The sequence below is a fragment of the Macaca thibetana genome, chromosome 7, assembly GCF_024542745.1.
Source record: "Macaca thibetana thibetana isolate TM-01 chromosome 7, ASM2454274v1, whole genome shotgun sequence".
NCBI classification, from domain to species: domain Eukaryota; kingdom Metazoa; phylum Chordata; class Mammalia; order Primates; family Cercopithecidae; genus Macaca; species Macaca thibetana.
In genome coordinates this window covers 91223363-91248851 of record NC_065584.1, presented here as the reverse complement: position 1 = coordinate 91248851, position 25489 = coordinate 91223363, and the positions used below count along the sequence as shown (strand labels likewise).

The following is a 25489-nucleotide window of genomic DNA, read 5'->3' as shown; positions in this document are numbered from 1 at the left end:
TAAAGTTGGAGGACTCACACTTCCCATTTAAAAAATTTACTATAAAACTACAGTAAAAGTAATCAAAAGTGTTGTACTTATAAATTTTCAGTTATAAGGTAAATAAGTTCTAGAGATATACAGCATGGTAACTATAGAAAATAACTGAAATTTGTTAAGATCTTAGGTGTTCTCATCACACACACAAAAATGGTAATTATGTCAGGTGATGAATGTGTGAGCTAGCTTTATTGTGGGAATCATTACAAAAGGTATACTTATATCAAAATACTATGATGTTTACCTCAAATGTATATAATTTTTAGTTTGTCAATCATATTTCAATAAAGCTGGGGAAAAGCCCTCCCCAAAACAACGTGGTGGTACTGGCATAAGAAACGACATATAGAGGCTGGGTGCGGTGGCTCATGCCTGTAATCCCAGCACTTTGGGAGGCTGAGGTGGGCGGATTACTTGAGGTCGGGAGTTCGAGACCAGACTGGCCAACATGGCAAAACCCCATCTCTACTAGAAATACAAAAAATTTACAGGTGGTGACGAGTACCTGTAATTTCAGCTACTTGAGAGGCTGAGGCAGGAGAATCGCTTGAACCTGGGAGGCGGAGGTTGCAGTGAGCCGAGATTGCACCACTATACTCCAGCCTGGGTGACAGAGCGAGACTCCGTATCAAAAAAAAAAAAAAAAAAAAAAAAGAATTGACATATAGAAAAATGGGATAGTGGCAAGAGTCCAAAAATAAACTCGTATATATGTGAATTATTTTTTTAACAAGGGTGCCAAGATAGTTCAATGGGAAGAGAACAGTCTTTTCAAGAAACAGTGCTGGAATAACTGGATAGACACATGCAAATGAATAAAGTTGGATCTCTACACCTCATACCATCTATAAAAATTAACTCCAAATGGAGTAAAGATTTAACAGTAAGAGGTAAAACTATAAAACTCATTGCAAACATAGGAGTAAATCTTCATGAACTTTTTTTTTTTTTTTTTTGAGATGCACTCTCACTCTGTCGCTTAGGCTGGAGTGGAGGTGATCCACCCGACTTGGCCTCCCAAAATACTGGGATTACAGGTGTGAGTCACAGGACCTGGCCTGTTAGGCAAAGACTTCTGAGATACGACACCAAAAGCACAAGTGATAAAAGAGAAAAAAAAAACATAAATTAGATTTCATCAAATCCAAACCTTTACTGCTTCAAAAGATACTATTATTAAAGTTAAAAGACAAACCACAGAATGGGAGACAAGATTTGTAAATCATTAATCTGATAAAAGACTTTAACCACAATGTATAAAGAACAATTAAAAATCAGTAACATGGGACTGGGTGCGGTGGCTCACGCCTGTAATCCCAGCACTTTGGGAGGCTGAGGTGGGAAAATCATGACGTCAAGAGTTCAACACCAGCCTGGCCAACATGCTGAAACCCCGTCTCTACTAAAAATACAAAAAATTAGCTGGGCATAGTGGCGGGCACCTGTAATCCCAGCTACTTGGGAGGCTGGGGCAGGAGAATTACTTGAACCTGGGAGGCGGAGGTTGCAGTGAGCTGAGATTGAGCCACTGTACTCCAGCCTGGGTGACAGAGTGAGACTCTGTGACCAAAAAAAAAAAAAAAAAAAAATTAGTAACATGGGCCGGCGCGGTGGCTCATGCCTGTAATCCCACCACTGTGGGAGGCCAAGGCGGGTGGATCACGAGGTCAGGAGTTCCAGACCAGCCTGGCCAACATGGTGAAACCCCATCTCTACTAAAAATACAAAAAAAGTAGCCGGGCACGGTCATGGGCGCCTGTAATCCTAGCTACTTGGGAGGCTGAGGCAGGAGAATTGCTTGAAGCGGGAAGGCAGACATTGCAGTGGGCCGAGACCGGGCCACTCTGCACTCCAGCCTGAGGGACAGAGCAAGACTCGGTCTCAAAATAAATAAATAAATAAATAAATAAATCAGTAACAAGATGACAACCCAATTTAAAAAAAAAGGAAAAATATTTGAAAGACATTTTACAAAAGAAGATCTATGGATAGTCAATAAGCACATGAAAAGATGCTTCGTATCATCAGTCATTAGGAAAATGCAAATGAAAGCTGTAATAAGATACCACTTAAAATCCAGCCAAATGAATAAGACAGATTATCAGGAGTGTTGGTGAGGATGTGGACAAATTGGAGCCCTCATACACTCTGGTGGAAATGTAAAGTGGGAATTCACCTTGGAAAGCAGTTGTACAACACCTCAAAAAGTTACACATACAGAGTTACCATATGACAGTAATTCCACTCATAGATATACACCCAGGAAAACTGAAAACACATGTTCATACAAAAACTTGTACCCATCTTCATAGCAGCATTATTCATAATAGCTAAATACTGTACTGTATTTACTGTAATACAATTACAATTAGTACAATTAAACACTATCATTAAATACTGGAAGAAATCCAAATGTCTGTTAACTGGTACTGTTAAATAAATAAAATGTGGTCTTGCCATCGAGTGGATTATTACCTAGCAACAAAAAGGAATGAAGTAATGAGACATACTACAACATGGGTGAACCTCAAAAACATTATGCTAAGTAAAAGAAACCAGATGCAAAGGATCACATATTGTGTAATTCCATTTACATGCCCAGAAAAGGTAAATTTATAGACAGAAAGTTTTTTAGTGAGTGGGGCTGGGGATAGGAAACCAGGACTTGCCTGCAAATGGGCACAAAGTATTTTTTTAGGAAGATGAAAATTTTCTGAAATTGGAATGTGGTGATGGTTGTACAACTCTATTATATTTTCTAAAACAATCATTGAGTTATATCCTTAAATGAACCTTATAATATATAAATTATACTTCATTAAAGCTGGTAAAAAATAGGTATGAAACCGCAATGCAGTTTCATGTGTAATTCTGGTTTTTATACATCTTATGACAAGACTTTTATAAAGATGGGGCAACCATGATTCCCCAAAACAATGTGGCAGAGGTCCCCAAAAATCTTAAGAAGTAAACTCAATGCTTTCGAAGACTACAAAGAAATGCATCAAAATTTATATTATTCAGCAATGATAAGGTAAATGTATTTGGGTAAGAAGCAGGGTTACTCATCTGTGTGCCAGTATTTACAGTATGAGGCCCCTTAGCTTCTGGTCTCTGTTCTTGTAGTCATCTTAAATTGCACTGTCAGTTTTATCGTCTTCAAATATTACTTTCATAAGGTGTGCCTCCTGTTCCAGACACAGGACCAAAACCCTTGATTTTGGGAATTCTAGCTTTTCATTTTTCTCATGCTGTTTTTATAAATTTTTAACCAAAGTTTCCAAATGAACCTTCTGCTGCAGTCAGAGCCAGCTCTTCCTCGGGCTGCACATACTTGCTAACAACTCACTCACTAGTAGGGATGCCACTTCCCTTCTTTCCTCTCTGAAATTCTGCCCATTGCTCAGGCCCAAATTGAGTCTTACCCATACTGTGAAGCCTTCTCTGAATAATTCATCTCACATTGAGCTGAGCTCCTGAAGTATCTGTGCTCTACAACAGTCATCTGGGCATTAAGAACTGTTCAGAAGTTTTAGTTTAAATGTTCTGAGCCTCATTTGTCCCTGTTCTTGAGGGGCTGGATTTTATTACTTTATATTCCCCTATATAGATTAACAGAAGCAACTCAAGAAATAGTTATTCATGTTTATCTATGTTTCCTTGATAAATTCTCTTTTATATTTGTTTTAATTTAAAATGCCATTTTTGAAAATACGATGCTAGATTTCTTTTTTGAGAATTTATCCTTACATGCTGATTCTGCTTCAGGTATCTATAGTATGTTTTATTTAGCCATTAGCAGATCTGTCCCTGGATTCCCTAATCCACAGATATACACAAAATTTGGGTTCAAGCAACTCTATTTTCTCTTATATCTTTTAATAGATGCATTATCTATTATACCAGGTATGACAATATACAAAAAAAAATTCATTTAAAAATTACAATATTACTAAATGTCCTTCTAAATCCCCATTTAAGCAACAAAAACGAAGCACAGATTCTTAAAGTAGAAAATGATCTATAGTTAATCTTACTATCTTGCCTCCTTTACTTTTCAAAAATCCACTGATAATCTGGGCATGATGCTTTCAAACCTTACCCTAAAGAGAAAAATACTCTCGGAACACTTCTTCCTGCTATCTTTAAATTGTGCTTGTATTTTTCTCTGCTTTTCTTTTGACACTCAATCACTCCTTTAAAACTTGTAAAAACAACAACAACAACAACAAAAAACAAAAACAAAACCGTAAAAGTTTCTGTAACTCTCCAATCTCCAACTATGTCGTAAAATCCTTTGCCGGTTTACCCAGTCTGCTGGGGAGGCTCACCGTTTCTTTTTCGAGCGAATGACACAGTTGTCTTGGCAGCGTGACTTGCCCTTTTGGTTCCTGCTTTATCAGTTTGGTGATTCTTTGTACAGATTGATAACCATGAAAAAGTCTAAAGTAGGGCAGTTCCGGAGCAGCTTTTTCCCGTAAAGCAAGGGGGTACCTCACAAAACTCCAGGCAAAAGAATGAATGATAGGGCACTCACCAATAGCGAGTGGAGAAGAGTATTTTGTCGAAGTTTGCAAACCAATCCTTGGGAGCCAGAGGTGGGAATTTTAAAATGAGGTATTTTCCTTGGAATTTGCTTAAAGGGGTATCGCTGCCTGTTGCTATTGAAGTTTGTCAAAGAATGTAAAATCACCAGCTTAGAGAATTTTTTCCCCCTTCAAGAGAGACAAAACGTGCAAATTGATTCTCTGCAAATTGGGAGAACTTCTAAGAGTGGGGTCATAGGATACTCTCACATATAATCACTTGGTAACTTTTGTGTCAATCTGGGGAGGAGGTGAAAATAATTTTAACATGATTCATTTTTCATGATCAAATATCAGATACTAAATGAATGCACTGAAAAACGGTATTCCCCTTTTAAAAAAAAGAAATGAAAACTAAGAGGCTAACATTATTTTGAAAAAACTGTTCTATTGTTAATCTTCTTTCTTTTTTGGGGGGTGTACCTCTTCATATATTAGCAGCAAGTCTTATTATTTGGGTTGACCACAAAAGTATCTTTGTTTTTACACAAAATGTGGATTTCCTCATTTTAAGACCAGCAAAAAATTTGAGTGCCACGAATTCTTAAGTATTATGAAACTATCTTAGAAATACATGACATATACTGTGCTCTATACCTGAGTAGCTCTTGAAGACCAAATTTAACAGATAACTGATAAATATTTTATTATAACTCATACCTTGTTTTGAAACCAATGTTTTTTATTTAATGTAACTCTGCTTTCTAGGTTATTCATCTCTAAGAGTAATTAAGTCAGCCACTGTAAAACTGCTTCATTATAAAGTTAAGGTTCCTTGACAAGGAGCCTCGCAAATTAACAGACAGGCTTTTCACGGAACAAAAAACATCAGCGATTGCAGTAGAGGAAAATACTTTAAAACCTTCATTTCAGAAGGAAATTTGTCATATTGAGACACTTTAAAAAGTGTCTCTTAACAATGTTTCCGAACTATGCTTCCAAGCATTTTTAACAGCATAAAACTCTCTTTCTTTGATGCTATTTCGCTGACATAATTTTTGTCTTGAAGAAATACATAATGACAGCCTACTCAGTCATGCTAGGAACTGTCATTGTATTTAACTCTCTAAATTGTTCCTGTCCTTTGTAGCAATCTTTTCTCACAATAAACCTTGGGTGCTTGAAGGGCAGAGACTAGGTTACCTCCTCCTCATCTTTGTTATCTACCAGTGCGCAGTGACCCCTTAAATCTAGTGCTTAGACTCACTACTTGCTAACATTGCTTTCGTTACATAAACTCACTGGCCTGTTTTTCAACCGTCAGACTGGTGCTGTTAGTCCCTGTGTCACGGGATTGCTGTCAAGGGTTCAACGAGATAATCTATAAACAGCTCTTAGAATGAACGCTCAACGTGGGATCATTGCTGTAATCCCTCAACGTGTGCTACTGAATGAGAGGCCGAGTGACTGAATGAATGTATGAATGAAGGAACAGGCCAGTAACTGGCGGCTCCCGAGGTTGGAGCCGGCTAAATTACCCCTTCAAAACGCTAAACAAAAAGCCACTCCGTGGACATCAAACCCCACGCCGGAGCCGGAAGCAAGAGTAGAGCCGCGGGCGGGGCCAGAATAGAGGAAGTCGCGCTCTCGGCCAATAGACATATCGCTTGGCAAACGAACATTTTCCCACACCTATCGTGAAAGCGCGAGAACACAGGGGGTTATCGCGAGGTTCCCTGCTCCTCTCCCGCTCCCTCTTCTCCAGCTCCCTGTAGCGCGGGTTCCGCTCCGCCCCCGGGGCCCCGCCCCCGACGCCCGGCGTTCCGCCCCGCCCCCGCCCGGCTCCCTGCCCCGCCCCGCCCGCAGTCCCCCGCTTGCCTTCCAGCGCAGCTTGCGCTCCGGAGCGCTGGCTCTGCTGGCGCTAAGGTGAGTAGAGCTGTCCGCTTCGTCGGGTGGTTCAAGTGGCAGGGCTCTCTGACCTGGCCCCCGGGGGGGAAGCCCCAGACCTGGTCCTGCCAAAGCGTCCGGGTCGCGGCGAGTGGGACAGCGGGGCCGTCCGGGCCTCGGGTGGCCACAGCTGCTGGGTCCTTCTCGCACTCTGCGGCCCGCGGCCCCTGGGACCTGAGAACCCTGATACCGGGTCCGTGAAATCCCTGCTGCTGGGCTCACTGCTTCCCAACTGTAACGATCTCAGTGGCTGGCTAACTCGGGCGAAACGGCGTGTGTTTTGCCTAAGACTCTGCCAGTGTTTATTACCACTGAGCTGAGAAAATAGCCTTTTACAAATGCTTTTAATATGTAGCTTATAGTTCTCTCATCTCCAGCGTTAGGAAATTGGAATGCGTATTCTACTAAATTGAGTACGGGCAAGTCAGTCTAAGGGACTCCTTTCTTTCAAAATATTCCTTAATATGTGTGGAATTTTGTTGAGAGGTTTTTGATTTTTTTGTTTTGTTTTTAATAAGATAGATTGGTGTTCACTTGTCAGGAAGCTCGTGTGTAGGTGCAGCTGTATACAGCTGATATTAAGTAATACTATTTGCGTAATAGTATTACTCTAACTACGTAAGAGGTAGTATAACTATACAAGAGGTAGTTTGCTTAACTAGGTTAAGATGTAGTAAAGTGAAATGGAGTAAGAAAATTACCTTGTTAAAGGCTGTGTATGGCCTGTGAATGCATACTGCAAAACTATGAGCATTGTTGATGCTTTATTGTCGTTATTGGCAGTTTTAGGATTTCATTTGTTTAGATTTTATCTCCCAAACAGCCTTTGTAGCAATTTTAACAGAGTTTAATGGTGTTTTTGAGGCAGCCAATCCCAGCTAGAACATTCAGAAGGAAAGCCGTCAGGTTACAGGGAATCTCTTACTGAATCTTGCCTCAGTGAGTGTGGTTTTGCATTGTAGGGCGGCGGTGCACAGGCTTTGCAGTCGGTTCACCTGCGATGGAACTATGGCATGTTACCCTCCGAGAAACTCAGTTTCCTCCTCTGCAAAACGGGCTACATATGTCTATTGCAATGCACGATTGTAAAGATTAGACATCCTTGTGGCATGTAGCAAGCTTATAGGCTCTATCCGTGGTGTTGACATAGGTGGATGGGAAATCAACCTTGCAATGTTCTTCCACATGTCATCAGATATTAGAAGGCTTACTTTAAAATTTTATTTTAAGTTCCTGGATACATGTGCAGAATATGCCGGTTTGTTACATAGGTAAACTTGTGCCTTGGTGATTTACTGCACCTATCAACCCATCACCTAGGTATTAGGAAGGGTTACTTTTAGTTGTTGTGCTAGATGCAGGTATGCAAGCGTGAAGAAAACAACACAGTCCCTGCCCTCAGGATTTCTAAATAAGTTTCTGAAGAGTTTATTTGCAGGCTTTTTGGCTTTATTGACAATAAACAGGTGCAACGATAAATATTTAAGTGACAAATTGTGAGGAGTCCTACGAAGGAAAAACAAACAGCCAAGTTCCTCTGAAAGAACACCAGGGGAGTACTTTGGGATAGGGAAGTGATTTTTTTTTTTTTAAGACCGAGTCTCTGTCGCCCAGGCTGGAGTGCAGTGGTGCGATCTCGGTTTACTGCAAGCTCTGCCTCCCGGCTTCAAGCGATTCTCCTGCCTCAGCCTCCCGAGTGGCTGGGATTACGGGCACCTGCCACCACACCCAGCTAATTTTTGTATTTTTAGTAGAGATGGGGTTTTGCCAAGTTGGCCAATCTGTTCTCAAACTCCTCACCTCAGGTGATCCACCCTCCTCGGCCTCCCAGAGTGCTGGGATTACAGGTGTGAGCCACCGCGGCTGGCCTCGGGAAGTGATTTTTATGTTGAAATCTGGAGAATGATGGGACATTGCTTTCTAGGCTAAGAGGAGAGCAGCAAGTGCTGTTAGGGGTTTGGTAGCTTTAAGGATTGGAAAAACCCAGAAGCTTGGTGAGAAGCCAAGCAGAGTTGCTGGAGAAGTGGGTGGGGGCAGATGGTGAGGCACCCTCAAGGCCTGGTATGGGTTTGATTTTCTGAATAAGAGGTTTCTGAAGGGTTTATTTAGTAAGATGTGTGCCGGAAAGAGTGAGATGTAATTGGATGTACATTTTTAAAGGCCCACTGCTGGGATTAATGAATTGGAAGTGACTAGAGTGGACACAGGGAGACCACTAATACAGTTGGCCAGGCAGGAAATGACAGTGGCTTGTGGTTTTGGCAGATGGAGAGATTTGGATGGATTTGAGATGTCTTTGGGAGATGGAAGCCACTAGCCTTGTGATAGATTGGAGGTGGTCAGAATATGAGAGGATGGAATCATTCATGACTTCCTGCTGGTGGATGGAGGGGTGGGTCATTTATTGAGATGGGAAAAACTATGGAGATTTGGATTGATGATGAAAATGGAAAGCTCTTTGAGTGTGTTAAGTTTGAGATGGTTGTGAGACATCTCAACTGCTAACAGTTTACTAGTTCAGTGAATAATTACCTAAAAAGTTTCATTTTCTTCACAGAATCATTGATGTTATTTGTAGTCTACTTCCCTTTGCTTTACAGATAGGAGAATTAAGATGTGGAAAGATATATCTTGTACAAAGTCACATAATATATCTCATAAAATAGGTGAGTAGGTGGAATAAATGTGGGAAAGTATTGGATCCTTATGTTGCTTTGGAAATAGTTAATATTTCATACTTTGCCTTTTTATGTAAAATGGCAAGTGCTAACTCATTAGCTAGGAATTAGAATTTGGAAATAATAAAATATAACCAGAAAATTACAGAACTTTTGTTTATTGAAAGCTTATGTTGCTGCATTTTGTACTAATTTGGTATTAATTCCCAGTGAAAATCACTTTCCTTAAGAAAAAAAAAAAATATTGAAATGTACTTTCCAAGAGAGAGTTGGGAAAAAGTGCTGAGGAAAATAGTCAAATCTTTAAGCAAAGTTCAACTTCTTTGTAGTTGTTTCAGCATTTCCTTAGTATCCTGTGGAATCTTGTGAGTCAGTGTCTGTAAAGAACCCAAACTTTGAAATTCATTGGACCTGGCATCAAACCCTTGCTTTTATCCCTTGTGAACGGTTTGACCTTGGACAAATTACTGAAGCCTTTAGTTTGTTTCTTTTTGTGTTAACTGATGGTGAAGTTTGTTTTAGCTCTGTGCCTAGTGGATAAAATGGCAAATGTTACTTGTGTTGTTGCCCTTGTCAATTTTGGAGCTAGAAGAGAATTTATAATAATCTGCCCTGGACTCAGGCCTGTAAACCAGTACATTAGTTGCTATCTCCTTTCTATATATTAGGCAACTGGAGACCCAGAGACATTGTAGTATTATAGAATAATACAGGATTCTTGTTTCTGAGTGCAGTGTTTCTTCTTTCATTGAAATAATTTAAAATAATGAAACTGTGTGGCCCTGGATCTATTTCTTTGATGCCTCTGATAATCCATAAAGCTAAAAACAAAGAGGCGAGGCACAGTGGCTCACACCTGTAATCCCAGCATTTGGGGAGGCTGAGGTGGGAGGATTGCTTGAACTCAGGAGTTTGAGACTAGCCTGGGCAACACAGTGAGACCCCCATCTCTAAAACAAATAAAACAATTTGCTGAGTGTGGTGGTGCTGCCTATGGTAACGGCTGCTTGGGAGGCTGAGGTGAGAGGATCACTTGAGCACAGAAGTTGAGGCTACAGTGAGCTATGATTGAGCCACTGCAGCCTAGCCTGGGCAACAGAGTGAGACCCTGTCTCTAAAAACAAAATAAGAAGAAAGAAAAGAATAAAGAGATAAAGAAAAAAATCAGAATATAGGACAATATTTACATACTAGGAAGTGAAGAAAATGAAGCTATTAATGCTCTAGATATAAATAATATATATTTTAATATTTTTGAAGTACCTTAAGCTAAATACAAAATGAGGTAGTTCATAAAAGAAATGGGGTTTGCTGCATTTGATTTTTAAGCTTCTCCTTTGGTTGCATGTTATGAAACTGGTCACTGTTTTTCTTAGACAAGGGTTCCTATCTCAAGTGCAAAAACTATTTTTTCCATTAGGACTATTTCTAATAAATAATAAATATTGTTTAATCAGAGTATTTTTATTAAATTGTTATTCATTTTAATCTCCTCCTAAATATGTGTGACAATTTTAGTTGTTATGAAAATAAAATGTAGGATTGAATGTATTAATATAATTATCTTTTTCAGTGTCTTCAAGTAGCTCTGGGTGCTAACTGGTTTATGTGGCAATGCTTGTAAAAAATCTTATAATGAATAAATTTTCTTGTTCTCTTTATAGAAATGGACCAATTTTGACAAGATATAGTACTGCAGTGTGCCTGATGGGATATATTCAGTCATGGCGTCCGAACTTTGTAAGACGATCTCTGTGGCAAGGCTGGAAAAGCACAAGAATTTGTTCTTAAATTATAGGAATCTGCACCATTTTCCATTGGAGTTACTGAAAGATGAGGGACTGCAGTACTTGGAGAGACTCTATATGAAAAGGAACTCCCTGACAACCTTGGTACAGTATTATATTACACTACAAAAAATTATTTATACGTGTGGTCCTGATCAAGATACATTTACATACCCTAAGGCATTCAGACCAAGACTTATATCCCCTGTTGTTATATATACGATTAATATAAATGCACACACAGGGGTTTCTCATTGGCTATGAATTTGTTATTCAAGTTCGTGCAGTTATGAGGTTGCAAGGGAAGTTGTGAAGGAAAGCAAAATATTCACTCATGTATGACTTATCAAATTAGTACCCATTCAGAAACCTGTCTTCATTGAGCATGTGCTTCTGTCCTGACTTGTAATTTGTTTGTATGTTAAGCTTCTCAGGTGATTCTTGATATTACAGCATTCACTAGACCAGTTAAAAAGTAAACAAGAGAAAGACCAACAGTGCTTTTGAGATACAGGTATTAAAGGGAGAGTGATTTGAAAATTAAAGCATTAAGAGAGGCACTAGGGAAGCTTAATGTAACTTTTGAGTGTTTTGAAAACAAAACCTTTATGATTGGCCTGTGAAAATCAAATGACTTTGAATTGGGCTAGCATACAATTTTTTGGAAAAAATTTTGCCACAAAGACAACATTTAATTTGCTCTTTTTATGTTCTAAGAATAAGCACATAGTTTTTATTATAATCTGAATTGTATTACATATAAGATAAACTAAAAGTTTTTCAAAAGAATGTCCAAATCAAGCTTTTTATTCCCACTATTTTGTAAAACTTGGACTCTGTATTAAATGGATTTACTTTGTATGGCCTTGTCTGGTTATCACTTAACCTTATTTGAATCTTGTACTTGAATTCTAGTTCTTACTCATTTTAGATGATTTATGAAATCTTACTACTTTGTGAATTCACCCATTCTTCATTCCCTTCGCTATATTGGACTTTGCTAAATATCTGGAAAGTGTATCTTATTGGCTTCATGTACATGGCATGTTTTCCTGGAAAAGTTTTATTTAATCTGTGTACAATGCCTATAGTGGGTAGAAAGCATTGTAAAATTAGTTTATCTTTGCTCTGTCTGGAAGTAAATAGATAAGTATGTTTTGTTCTTTTGTGATTAGCATATTGGCATATATGTTGAATGCCTACTTATATTTCTGAAATTAGATTTTTCAGTTTTCCAACTTGGAAAATCTATATGCAGTTATAGGAATCCTTTTTTGCAAAGTCATCATCTCATGATATGAAACCATATTAGTATTTTTTTAGCCCTTTAATGAGAAGTGGTATAAGAAATATTTTGACAAGGATTATAGCCTAGATTTTCCCATGTTTGCTCTTTATGTATAAAGAAAAATTTGTGAGTGGATTACTTATTAACTATCTACCATAGCCCAATGGGGTAGACTTTGTTCAGAGAATTGACCTTTGCTTATAAAAGTTAAATTTGTGGGCGGACCAGGCGGCTGGAGGTGTGACTATCAGCCCAGGAGTGAGAGGGCGGAGGCAGCTCCTGCAATCGAAAGGGACTTGAGACTCACCAGCCGCACGCCATGAAGGCCCTGTGGGTGCTGGGCCTCTGCCGTGTCCTGCTGACCTTCGGGTCGGTCAGAGCTGATGATGAAGTTGATGTGGATGGTACAGTAGAAGAGGATCTGGGTAAAAGTAGAGAAGGTTCAAGGACAGACGATGAAGTAGTACAGAGAGAGGAAGAAGCTATTCAGTAGAATGAATTAAATGCATCATAAATAAGAGTCGGAAAAGTTTGCCTTCCAAGCTGAAGTTAACAGAATGATGAAACTTCTCATCAATTCGTTGTATGAAAATAAAGAGATTTTCCTGAGAGAACTGATTCTGAGGCTTTAGATAAGATAAGGCTAATATCACTGACTGATGAAAATGCTCTTTCTGGAAATGAGAAACTAACAGTCAAAATTAAGTGCGATAAGGTGAAGAATCTGCTGTGTGTCACAGACACTGGTGTAGGAATGACCAGAGAAGAGTTGGTTAAAAACTTTGGTACCGGCCGGGCGCGGTGGCTCAAGCCTGTAATCCCAGCACTTTGGGAGGCCGAGACGGGCGGATCACGAGGTCAGGAGATCGAGACCATCCTGGCTGACACTGTGAAACCCCGTCTCTACTAAAAACTACAAAAAAACTAGCTGGGCGAGGTGGCAGGCGCCTGTAGTCCCAGCTACTCGGGAGGCTGAGGCAGGAGAATGGCGTGAACCTGGGAGGCGGAGCTTGCAGTGAGCTGAGATCCGGCCACTGCACTCCAGCCTGGGTGGCAGAGCGAGACTCCGTCTCAAAAAAAACCAAAAAACAAAAAACAAAACTTTGGTACCATTGCCACATCTGGGACAAACAAGTTTTTAAACAAAATGACTGAAGCACAGGAAGATGGCCAGTCAACTTCCTGAATTGATTGGCCAGTTTGGCGTCGGTTTCTATTCCACCTTCCTTATAGCAGATAAGGTTATTGTCACTTCAAAACACAACAATGATACCCAGGACGTCTGGGAGTCCAACTCCAGTGAATATTCTGTAATTGCTGACTCAAGAGGAGACACTCTAGGACGGGGAACAACAATTACCCTTGTCTTAAAAGAAAAAGCATTTGATTACCTTGAATTGGATACAATTAAAAATCTTGTCAAAAATATTCACAGTTCGTAAACCTTCCTATTTATGTATGGAGCAGCAAGACTGGAACTGCTGAGGAGCCCATGAAGGAAGAAGCAGCAGCAAAAGAAGAGAAAGAAGAATCTTATGATGAAGCTATAGAAGAAGAAGAAAGAAAGAGAAGGAGAAAGGAGAAAGGGAAGAAGAAGAGAAGAAGAAGGAGAAGGAGAAGAAGAAGAAAGAAGAAAAGGAGGAGAAAAGAAACCGAAGACTAAAAAAGTTGAAAAACCTGTCTGTGAATGGGAACTTATGAATGATATCAAACCAATATGGCAGAGACCATCCAAAGGAGTAGAAGATGAATACAAAGCTTTCTGCAAATCATTTTCAAAGGTAAGTGATGACACTGTGGCTTATATCCACTTTACTGCTGAAGGGGAAGTTACCTTCAAATCAATTTCATTTGTACCCACATTTGTTCCACGTGGCCTATTTGACACATATGGATCTAAAAAGAGCAATTACATTAAGCTCTATGTGCGCTGCGTATTCATCACAGATGACTTCCATGTTATGATGCCTAAGTACGTTAATTTTGTCAAGGGTGTGGTGGACTCAGATGGTCTCTCTTTGAATGTTTCCTGCAAGACTCTTCAGCAACATAAACTGCTTAAGGTGATTAGGAAGAAACTTGTCCGTAAAACTCTGCGCATGATCAAGAAGATTGCTGATGAGAAATACAATGATACTTTTTGGAAAGAATTTGGTACCAACATTAAGCTTGGCGTGATTGAAGACCACTCGAATCGAACACGTCTTGCTAAACTTCTTAAGTTCCAGTTTTCTCATCATCCAACCGACATTGCTAGCCTACACCAGTATGTGGAAAGAATGAAGGAAAAACAAGACAAAATCTACCTCATGGCTGGGTCCAGCAGAAAAGAGGCTGAATCTTCTCCATTTGTTTAGCGACTTCTGAAAAAGGGCTATGAAGTTATTTACTTCACAGAACCTGTGGATGAATACTGCATTCAGGCCCTTCCCGAATTTGATGGGAAGAGGTTCCAGAATGTTGCCAAGGAAGGAGTGAAGTTTGATGAAAGTGAGAAAACTAAGGAGAGTCATGAAGCAGTTGAGAAAGAATTTGAGCCTCTGCTCAATTGGATGAAAGATAAAGCCCTTAAGGGCAAGATTGAAAAGGCTGTGGTATCTCAGTGCCTGACAGAATCTCCATGTGCTTTGGTGGCCAGCCAGTACGGGTGGTCTGGCAACATGGAGAGAATCATGAAAGCACAAGCGTACCAAACGGGCAAGGACATCTCTACAAATTACCATGTGAGTCAGAAGAAAACATTTGAAATTAATCCCAGACATCCGCTGATCAGAGACATGCTTCAACGAATTAAGGAAGATGAAGATGATAAAACAGTTTTGGATCTTGCTATGGTTTTGTTTGAAACAGCAGTGCTCCAGTCAGGATATCTTTTACCAGACACTAAAGCATATGGACATAGAATAGAAAGAATGCCTTGACTCAGTTTGAACATTGATCCTGATGCAAAGATGGAAGAACCCAAAGAAGAACCTGAGGAGACAACAGAAGACGCAGAGCAAGACAAAGACAAAGAAATGGATATGGGAACAGATGAAGAACAAGAAACAGCAAAGGAATCTACAGCTGAAAAAGATGAATTGTAAATTATACTCTCACTGTTTGGATCCTGTGTGGAGAGGGAATGTGAAATTTAAGTCATTTCTTTTGGGAGAGACTTGTTTTAGATGCACCCCACCAGTCCCCTTCTCCCTGCACTGTTAAATGTGGGATTATGGGTTACAGGAAGAAGTGGGTTTTTTAGTTGAATTTTTTAAACATACCTTATTTGTACTATTTAACTGACTATTCTTGATGTAAAATCTTGTCATGTGTATAAAAATAAAAAAGATCCCCCCCCCCACCAAAAGTTAAACTTTTGGTCTTGTCATAGTTTCTCAGCTTCAGTTTTTTATTTATGAAAATAAGAATCTACTCTCCAGTAAATTGATGTTTATAATAGCTTATGGTAATACATTTTATTTCTCTGCAACCTTTTTAATCATCAAAGATTAAATTGTTGTGTATGTTTATAATTATGTATATATTTTACTTTAATTGTTTTAGCTGGAATATTTGATTTATGTATATCAAAGAACTTTGTAAACTATAAAGTGCTGTACAGATATGAGGAGATGGTGGGAATAGTAGCAGTCATCCCAAAGCCTGCGCATTGCCTGATTATATCAGATACATGACAGCTTACAGCGCAGTTTTTGAAAACAGGTAAAACATTACTTTTCCTAGAGTGCTCAAAACTAGTAGTGATTCTTAGGGCTTTTGGAATATTTGCTGATGTTAAAATACAGTTCCTAAAAGAGAGTAATATGTGCAGTTTTATTTACAACTGCAATACTGTCCAAAACTGGAGAAAACATTATTGAAAATGTATAGTATCTCGAATATATTATTGCTTAATTGGCCTTTTACTTACGGATTTTAAACAAGCTTGAGAATCTGTCAGTCACTTCCATGTTCATGTTGTTTTAGTGTTTCTTAACATTGTTTTTTTTGTTTCCTGTTAACATTTTTGCATGTGTGTTAAACGCCTTCTCTCAGCATTTTCCTCCTTTCCTCTCCCACCCCTCAGCATATTAGGCCTCTTGCTGAGAAGAGAAGTTGTCGCTAATACACAACCTCTACCCTTCTCCCTTTTGCCCCTTAGTTGCTCAGAGCCATGTAGTGGCTTGTATTTGTAGGATGATTGCATGGCAAAAGTCCAGAACTTGGCGAGTGCTCATATTTAGAACTAAAGCACAAGAAAAAGCCTTTTTGCACATTTAAAAGAATAAACTTTGCAATTACAAAACTGGTATATGCCCTTATGTCAAACAACATAGAGGAGTATCTGGAAAGCAATCCTCTCTTTTTCCAGTTTGTGAAGCAACCAACATTAATATAGTTGGATTGTATCCTTCTGCTTTGGTTCATTCATGCTGCCATAACAAAACACCATAAAATCAGTGGCTTATAAACAAATTTATTTCTTACTGCTCTGGAGGTGGGGAAGTACAAGATCATGGTGCTAGCAGATTCGGTGTCTGGTGAGGTCTTTCTTACTGGATCGTAGATGGTGCCTTCTTGCTGTGTTCTCACATGGTGGAAGGGGTCAAGGGTCTCTCCCCGAACTCTTTTAAAGGACACCAATTCCATTCATAAGGGCTCTGCTGTCATATCTAATTGCCTCCCAAAGGTCCCACCTCTTCTTTTTATTTTTATTTTTGAGATAGAGTTTCACTCTTGTTGCCCAGGCTGGAGTGCAACAGCTCTATCTCGGCTCACGGCAACCTCTGCCTCCCAGATTTAAGTGATTCTCCTGCCTCAGCCTCCCGAGTAGCTTGGATTACAGGCATGCGCCACCACGCCCAGCTAATTTTGTAATTTTAGTAGAGATGGGGTTTCTCCATGTTGGTCAGGCTAGTCTTGAAGTCCCGACCTCAGGTGATCCACCCACCTCGGCCTCCCAAAGTACTAGGATTGCAGGTGTGAGCCATCATGCCCAGCTGGTCCCACCTTCTAACACCATCATCATCTTGGGGTTTAGAATTTTAATGTATGAATTTGGGGAAACACAAACATTCAGACTATACCACCTTCCACCTCCTTGCTTGTGTTTATGTAATTATATATATATTCTGTTTGTATTTTTCCTTTTTTAATAACAAAAATAAAATCATACATATTTCTCTGGAAGTCTCTTTTTTCATTTCATGATATTCTCATTCCACTAACCTCTAGGCCACTAGATATATGTACATTCTTGTATGTATATGTATGTTTATATTTAGGATAGCCTAAAAAGTAGGATTGTTGGACTAAAGGGTAGACATGTTTTATATTTCAAAAGACTTTTGGCCAGTCATGGTGGCTCATGCCTATAATCCTAGCACTTTGGGAGGCCAAGGCGGGCAGATCACTTGAAGCTAGGAGTTTGAGACCAGGCTGGCCAACATGGTGAAACCCCGTCTCTACCAAAAATATAAAAATTAGCTAGGCATGGTGGTACACGTCTGTAGTCCCAGCTACTTGGGAGGCTGAGGCAGGAGAATCACTTGAACCTGCAAGGTTGAGTTTGCAGTAAGCTGAGATTATGCCACTGCACTCCAGCCTGGGCAACAGAGTGAGACTCAGTCTCAAAAAAAACTTTTTTAAAGCAATATTTGATTATCATTTATTTGTATAGCTGAGAAACCTTAAAACTTTTTGTTTTGTTTTGAGACAGGGTCTTGCTCTGTTGCCCAGGCTGGAGTACAGTATATACTCCTGGCTCACTGCAGCCCTGACCTCCTGAGCTCAAGTGAGCTTCCTGCCTCAGCTTCCTGAGTAGCTGGGACTACAAGCACACATCACCACACCATACACAGCTAAGTTTTACAACTTTTTATAGAGATGGGGTCTTGCTGTGTTGCCCAGGCTGATCTCGAACTCCTGGGCTCAAGTGATCCTCCTGCCTTAGCCTCCCAAAGTGCTGAGATTACAGTGAGCCACTGTGCCTGGCCAGAACTTTCTTTTTAAACATAAGCTGGTTTATATTGAAATCTAGTTACATAGTTGATAGGTGAACAAGAAGTAGTTGTGGGGGCCGGGTGCAGTGGCTCATGCCTGTAATCCTAGCACTTTGGGATGCTGAGGCAGGCGGATCACTTGAGCTCAGGAGTTCAAGACCAGCCTGGGCAACATCACAAAATCCTCTCTCTATAAAAAATACAACAACAACAACAAAAAAGCTGGTTGTGGTGGCGTGTGCCTGTAGTCCCAGCTACTTGGGGGGTCTGAGATGGGAGGATCGCTTGAGCCCAGGAAGTTGAAGCTGCCGTGAGCCAACATCATGCCCCTCCACTTCAGCCTGGGTGACAAAGTGAGACCCTGTCTCAAAAAAAAAAAAGTAGTTAAGAAACATGATTTTTCTTCCTATCTTCCTATGATTTACCTTAGAAAATGTTTTAAATACTTTTTCCATAATTATTTTAAATGCAATTCAGGAATTAAGTCAGATCTTTATGATCATTTTAAGATAAATAAGATATTAGGAGTAATATAGGGTCTGGGTTTGTCACATGATAGGTATTCATGTAGTGGTAGAATTAAATAAATGAATGTAAAGTAGAATTGCATAAAGACCATATTATAAGAGTTCCAGACTGAGAGCTTTCAAAAGCAGGAACTGTGTCTTGCATTCTATACCTTCAGTGCCTGGCTTACTGCTTAACATGTGTAGTACACATAATTTCATTCTATGTAGCAGCATTGTAGAATATTTTAAAAATAAGATCCTATTTGTATGACACTGAAGACTGACTTTGACAGGCACTTAGGAGGAAGAGCATCATTCAATTAGTGTGTATTTGTTGAGTACTTACTGTGTACCCATCATTCTTCAAGACATTGATGATAGGTATATCATGGAATAGCTGCTTCTTCTCATGGAATTTTCATTTGTTGGCATTTCAAGTTTAAGGGAAGAAGATGAACTAAGACTCAGTGGCACAATGTTCGAGGGACAAGTCTACATACCTGTTTCGCTTGCCTTGAGCAGTGGTTTTATAGGTTCTATTGGAAGTAAAAGCTCAGGGCCACAAAGAAAACGAGCACTCAGAGAATTTCTCAGCAAGGCCAATTTTCTTCTGCGGAAGAGTGTGGCTCATAGGCCTAGCCACCATGAGAACACACAGAACAAAGGAGAACAACGCAGATTCTGTCCTGTGTCTTTCCCCCATTGGCTGGGGTTGGACCACACAATCTAAACTAGTCCCGATTGGCTAAACATTTAAACTTTCTTAGACAAGGTAGGCACATGATAGAGGAGAGAGGGAGGAGAGGAAGGGGTCACCTACAGGTGACTAGAAAGCTAACCTATTTCCACATAAGGAAACAGGGCTGTGGCATGTCTAGGCGTATTTAGACAGGTTAAAGCTCAGCAAAAGGGGGGAGTGGGGGCTGGAACTTGGAATAAATAACAGGGGAACTGGACAAACTGAAGAGGAACCTAGCTGTATCTAACAGTTCCACAGAACCTCAGGTTTACTGAGCAATGCTGAGGTGGGGACTGAGCAATAGTCTATCTCCACTTAAGTGGAAGCAGCTCTTCTTTTGTTTGAGTATTGATGTTCTCTATGGAAACCCCCACATAGATGGGATATGCAGAGAGGACCTCTAGTAAACAGATGGGTAGATAGGTCTTGAAGTTTGGCTGTGATATGGGATGGGCATAGTGGGGGAGAATTTGACAACAAAGGAGATTTTTCTTCTCTTCTTCCCTTTTCTTTTCCCTTTCCTTTCCCCCCTCTCTTCTGTTTTCTAAGAGGACAGAGTAAATGCTGATAGGAAGTTCCCATTAGACAGGAGTTGAACCTCTGGAAAAAGGGAATAATTAAAAGTCCAAGTTTCCTAAGAATGGGCTCCAGAGTACACATGGAAGGATTGACCTTGGGAATATATCCTTTCCTCCTTTGTAAAAGTAAAGAAAGGGAGGACAGGTGGAAAGACAGATGGACACTGAGGGAGAGAGAGGCAGTTGAGAGAGTTTTTGTCTGATGCTTTTACCAGGTCAGACCATCTGCTTGGGAATGAACATTTGGGGAGAGGGCAGGTTGGAAGACGCACATGGCAGTTTGGCTAGAGAAAGATAGAATTGTTGGGTGTTATTTACAAGCAGTTGGTGATTAAGCTTATGGTGGAATCTTCTGCTTGTTTAGGGAACTTTCTCTTGCTGTACTCAGCTGTCTGAGGTATGGAGAAGGAAGACTCTGGCATTCATACAGAGTTAGGTTTTTGCCAGGTGGGTGCAGTACAAGTACAGAGAGACTAAGGAGGTTTAGGATTTGGCCAAGAGAGTGATATAACATGAAATCTGAGCTGGATTGGAGGCAAATAAAGGAAGAGTGAATACGGAGAATGGAGGTGGGCCAAAGTACCCATTGATGTTGAAGAACTGCTGTATTGGGTAAGCCATCTGGGATATGGGACATTTTGGTGGCAGAAAAAGACTGTGGTCATGGAGAAGTTTCTGATGATGACACGGTCTGAGTGTGCAAGGTGGAGGGGGCTGAGGTAGGGCCTTACAACCTTCCCTGCATTGGTGCCTGTGGTCTTTGTAAGAAGTAGAAGGAATATAGCTTGGAAGCAACAATCAATTCTGAAGTTCCTCAAGGGAGGAAATTAGTAGTGGGAGCATTTCAGGGCTGCAGTCCCGGGAAGTGGCTGTTTCATGGTTTGGTAGCACAACTCAGGACTGAGAGGTAAGAGATCGAAGTCCTATGGCTTAACCTCTTTGGACCTCAGTTCCTTTATTTACAATAAAAAGGGCCACAAGAGACTTTGAGGAAAGTATAAAATCTCAACCTGGAAGCAAAATCACTTAATGAATCTGTCAACTTCTTTTCTGAATGGGAACAGTTGGCCTTCCTGAGGAAATGAAAGAGTAACTTGCCCAAATACTGATAGAGCTCTTACTACTTGCTTATTTTATAAATATGAATGGACAAGAAAGAGGTATCTTTTTTTTTTTTTTTTTTTTTTGAGACGGAGTCTCACTCTCACCCAGGCTGGAATGCAGTGGCGCGATCTCGGCTCACTATAAGCTCCGCCTCCCAGGTTCATGCCATTCTCCTGCCTCAGCCTCCTGAGTAGCTGGGACTACAGGCGCCTGCCACCACGCCCGGCTAAGTTTTTTTTGTGTTTTTAGTACAGACGGGGTTTCACCATGTTAGCCAGGATGGTCTTGATCTCCTGACCTTGTGATCCGTCCGCCTCGGCCTCCCAAAATGCTGGGATTACAGGCATGAGCCACCGCGCCCAGCCAGAGCTATCCAAATTTTAATGAAAGAGAGAGTTTGGCTTATAGCTAAGCAACAGGAGTAGATGGATCCTGATTAAGCAGTTAATTTATGCAACAAGAGATAATTTAACTTAAAAATTATATTCCGCCAAGTGAAGGAAAGAGAGGTCTGTCAATCGTATTCCTGAATTGGGCTGGGAAATGAGGCACAGATGTTTTTTCTTTCCTATTAGCCCAGGAGAAAGACATTCCTGACTTTCTGCTTCAAATATGAACAGGCAAATGAAAAAAGAATACAGATAGCAAAAACACATAAAAAGATGCACAACTTGGCCGGGCGCGGTGACTCAAGCCTGTAATCCCAGCACTTCGGGAGGCCGAGACGGGCGGATCACGAGGTCAGGAGATCGAGACCATCCTGGCTAACACGGTGAAACCCCGTCTCTATTTAAAAAAATACAAAAAACTAGCCGGGCGTGGTGACGGGCGCCTGTACTCCCAGCTACTCGGGAGGCTGAGGCAGGAGAATGGCGTAAACCCGGGAGGCGGAGCTTGCAGTGAGCTGAGATCCGGCCACTGCACTCCAGCCTGGGCGACAGAGCGAGACTGCCTCAAAAAAAAAAACAAAAAACAAAAAAAAGGTGCTCAACTTTTAGAGGAAGTGATAAAACACTAATCATTTTTACCTATCAGATTGGCAAAGATTAACACCTAGCCAGGCATCGAGGCATACCAGCTTCTTGGCCGAGATGGGAGGATCATGTGAGCTTTGAGTTTGAAACCAGCCTGGGCAACACAGTGAGACCTTGTCTCAAAAAAAAAAAAAAAAAAAAAAAAAAAAAAAAAAAAAAAGATTAACACCTAGTGTTAAGGATAATTAATACCCAGTGTTGGGTACAGTTGGGAGAAGATACTGTCACATACTCTTAATGGAAATTAATGTTTTTGTTGGGTGGTTGGGCCATATCTAGCAAAACTGTACATGGATATGTGTTTGAATCGGCATTTTCACTTGTAAGAATCTACCCAATAGAAAAGTCTGGTGAACAAGAATGTTCATCACAGGATTGAATATGATGAAAAATTGTTAAAACCTCAATATTCATCAATATTGGATTAGTTAAAATCTGATAGCAGCTAGCACTGTTTGAGTCTGTACCAAGTGCTCAGTTTTAAGCAAATGGCATGTGTTATTTAATCCTCGGGACAATTCTATGATGTAGGCACTATTATCTTTATTTTATAGACAAGTAAACTAAGGCATAGAAAGTACATCAAACTGATAGTGATTACAGTTGTAGATGGGTGGAGAGTGTGAGGGTAGGGGTGGAGTCTGAAAGAAACAGAGCCTTACTTAAGTGTTTATAGGAAAAGGGAAAGCCCTACCAGTAAGTTTGGTTTATATTAGTTTCAGTAAATATTTATTTTTATAGTTCAGAGTCAGTTAAAATAAGATGGTTAGAATACAGTACCACTAAGGTTTTATCAAGCTTTCTAATCAGTGAGTCTAAATATTTTGATTTACAGTGATGCATATGTTTATGCTATATTGACATAGATGACTCTCTTAGCCGGTGGCTAGATGAGAGTGAGAGAGGTTGATGGCTAGGAAAGTCACACAACTATATCTGCCATCCCCCCACTTGAATTTGGTAATAGTAGGATCTGGATCAAATAAGGATCAGAACACCGTAAGGGGAAAAACAGTAAGTTAAGGAGATGGGCTAAAAAAGCATCATACAGCCAAGTGCGGTAGGAGAAACAGGGAGCGGGAATTAAGTTTTGTTGTTGGTTTGGTTCATTTTGAATTCCAGAGCAAGGACTTCCTGTTTTTCTCCGGTCTGTTGGATCCTTGCAGCTTGAACTGCTGCTAGGATGCAGGACCTCCATAATCGCCATGATTGCACTGTTCTTGAGCTGGCTCTGTATAAAAGCATCTCTGTTTCTTAAATTGACTATGTGGAAATATGTGAGTATATTAAATAGTAAAGCATTCTGATGGTCTGTTAGTGTTTTAGTGTTTGTATGTAATATGTGGTACTGTTCTGGAAAACAGCCATTACATTTATCCTGTCTTCATAATACACATGTGCCTGAAAATTAAGTTTTGTTACAACAACTTATTTTCCTGTTGAATTTTCAGATTTAGAAGCTTTTCTGTCATTGTTACCGCTTCCTTGTCAGTAATGTGGAACAGTGACTCCTTGTCAAATAATTAAGAAACTCAAGCCTCTCATATGTCATAAAGACTTTCATTTTTCAGGAAAATGAATGTCTGTTCCATAACTCTATTTATGGAGTCATAGGATTTTAAAGCTAGAAGCTTTATTGATAATGTGGATATTTTTTCTTTCTGAAGAAAGTAGGAAAAGGATAATGGTTGGTTCTAAAGTCACTTTTATGGCTTTTCAGTGCAAAAATAAGGTCTCCTAATTTGTGGTCCAGTTAGTTTTGCTTCATTTTAATTCTGTAGATATTTATTGATAACCTCTTCCTAGTCTAGCACCACCATGCCGTTAAAATTTAACCACGTTTATCCACTGTGTAGAAATGAAGTGCTGCATGTTAAGTGAATTTTCCCAGTTAATTTTTGTAAAGCCTGTGTCTGAGTTTTCCTGTGAATAAAAGTCTAGCTTGCTAGAAATATTTTTAAAACATGTATCATTCTTTGCTTTTTAAATAAAATATAGGGAACCTGACTTAGCATGTACCCTGTAATTTGTAGTTTCTGCCTAGGGAGTTAGGAGGGGGACAGTTTAGAAAGAGGTGGCAGGGCTAGGGGTCTTTTCCTTAGAATAGACCATTTTCTTGTATACTTGAAGGGTGTTATTTGCAAGCAAAAGACTCAAAACCATTGGTATATGTATGTTTCCACAAGTTTAAATTCATTTTTCAGGCATTCACTATAATGAGGCACCTGTGTACTAGAAGTGAGATGCCAGTGTCTAAATGTTAGTCCCATCGAATCAGTCAACAAATACATACGTTATGTAAGTAAGGCACTTGTACACTGATCTTGGAACATGCTCCCCACCCCACGCCCCCAAACCAAACAGTTATGTCATAAACTTACAGAATTGTTCAAGCTACGTGTAATCTTAAATCATTGATGTGGCTTAATGGGAATGTGTTTGGTATTCTATTTTTGTGTGTATTTTATATTGCTTTGAAAATTTCATTTATAAAGTCATACTTATGGCATATTTATTAAATAGGATTTTTAAAAAATAAAAAGCTAGATAAGACTCTTCATGCTTGTAACCTCCAACCCTTGTTTCTGACATTTGTATAACTTCCAGTTTTAACAAGTATTTTTAAGATAAACAGTTCAAGAGGCATTTCAGCAATTTTTGATGCCTGTTTTTTCTTTTGAAAAATCTCTTCTTGGCAATCAAATTTCTATCAAATTCAGAAACATTTTATTGTAAATGTACTAGATGTATAGTGTTTTTTTATTTTGAGCTCATTCTGTTAAGTTTTTGCTAAGTTAAAAATATCAGTCTCGATGTTTGTTTTATGTTTTTTGCCAGAAAACATTTGCAGTTTTGAAGGTACTTAAAATATTTTCATTTACATTTCTTAAGATGACAATTTTAATCTCTATAAATGCTAAGTAAATACTTTCATTTATTTCTAAGAAAAATAATCTAAAACATTTATCATTCATACAGTTAAGTAGTTATTCTTTATGTTTTATATTTGAAAGAGCTGAGTTTAAGTGAAAAATCAGTAGTGAATATAAAGGTATGAATTCTGCACACTTTACCAGCCACATGTGCTATTAACTTTTTTTTTTTTTTTTGGAGACAGTGTTTCACCCAGGCTGAAGTACAGTGGCACGAACTCAGCTCACCTCTGCCTCCCCGGTTCAAGTGATTCTCCTGCCTCAGCCTCCCGAGTAGCTGAGATTACAGGCACCCACCACCACGCCTGGCTAATTTTTGTGTTTTTAGTAGAGACGGGGTTTC

The 25489-nt window shown here is 39.7% G+C and overlaps 2 protein-coding genes and 1 pseudogene across 12 annotated transcripts in view; 2 read left to right on the top strand and 1 right to left on the bottom strand.

Moving 5' to 3' along the window:
• TTC23 (tetratricopeptide repeat domain 23) overlaps positions 1-6176 on the bottom strand; it is a 119603-nt gene extending 113427 nt beyond the window's left edge. The window contains exons 1-2 of one of the 4 annotated variants that reach the window (XM_050799815.1): positions 6104-6176; positions 4577-4754 (exon numbers count right to left, since the gene is read on the bottom strand). The gene's annotated coding sequence lies outside the window, so the exon portion shown is untranslated. The other 3 variants (XM_050799817.1, XM_050799818.1, XM_050799819.1) reach the window with 3 other exon arrangements.
• A 135-nt stretch (positions 6177-6311) lies between these two features.
• LRRC28 (leucine rich repeat containing 28) overlaps positions 6312-25489 on the top strand; it is a 129426-nt gene continuing 110248 nt past the window's right edge. For 3 of the 7 annotated variants that reach the window (XM_050799760.1, XM_050799757.1, XM_050799758.1), the window contains exons 1-2: positions 6312-6491; positions 10855-11082. In XM_050799760.1, coding sequence (XP_050655717.1) covers positions 10915-11082 — 168 coding nt within the window. In that variant the 5' untranslated portion in view covers positions 6312-6491; positions 10855-10914. Of the gene's footprint in view, positions 6492-10854; positions 11083-22164; positions 23491-24417; positions 24512-25489 lie in introns of those variants that run through there. The other 4 variants (XM_050799763.1, XM_050799761.1, XM_050799762.1 and 1 more) reach the window with 4 other exon arrangements.
• On the top strand, positions 11089-15452 carry LOC126959955 (endoplasmin-like; annotated as a pseudogene). Its single transcript, XR_007727683.1, has 3 exons — positions 11089-13041; positions 13363-13831; positions 13908-15452. The product of XR_007727683.1 is annotated as an endoplasmin-like (transcript).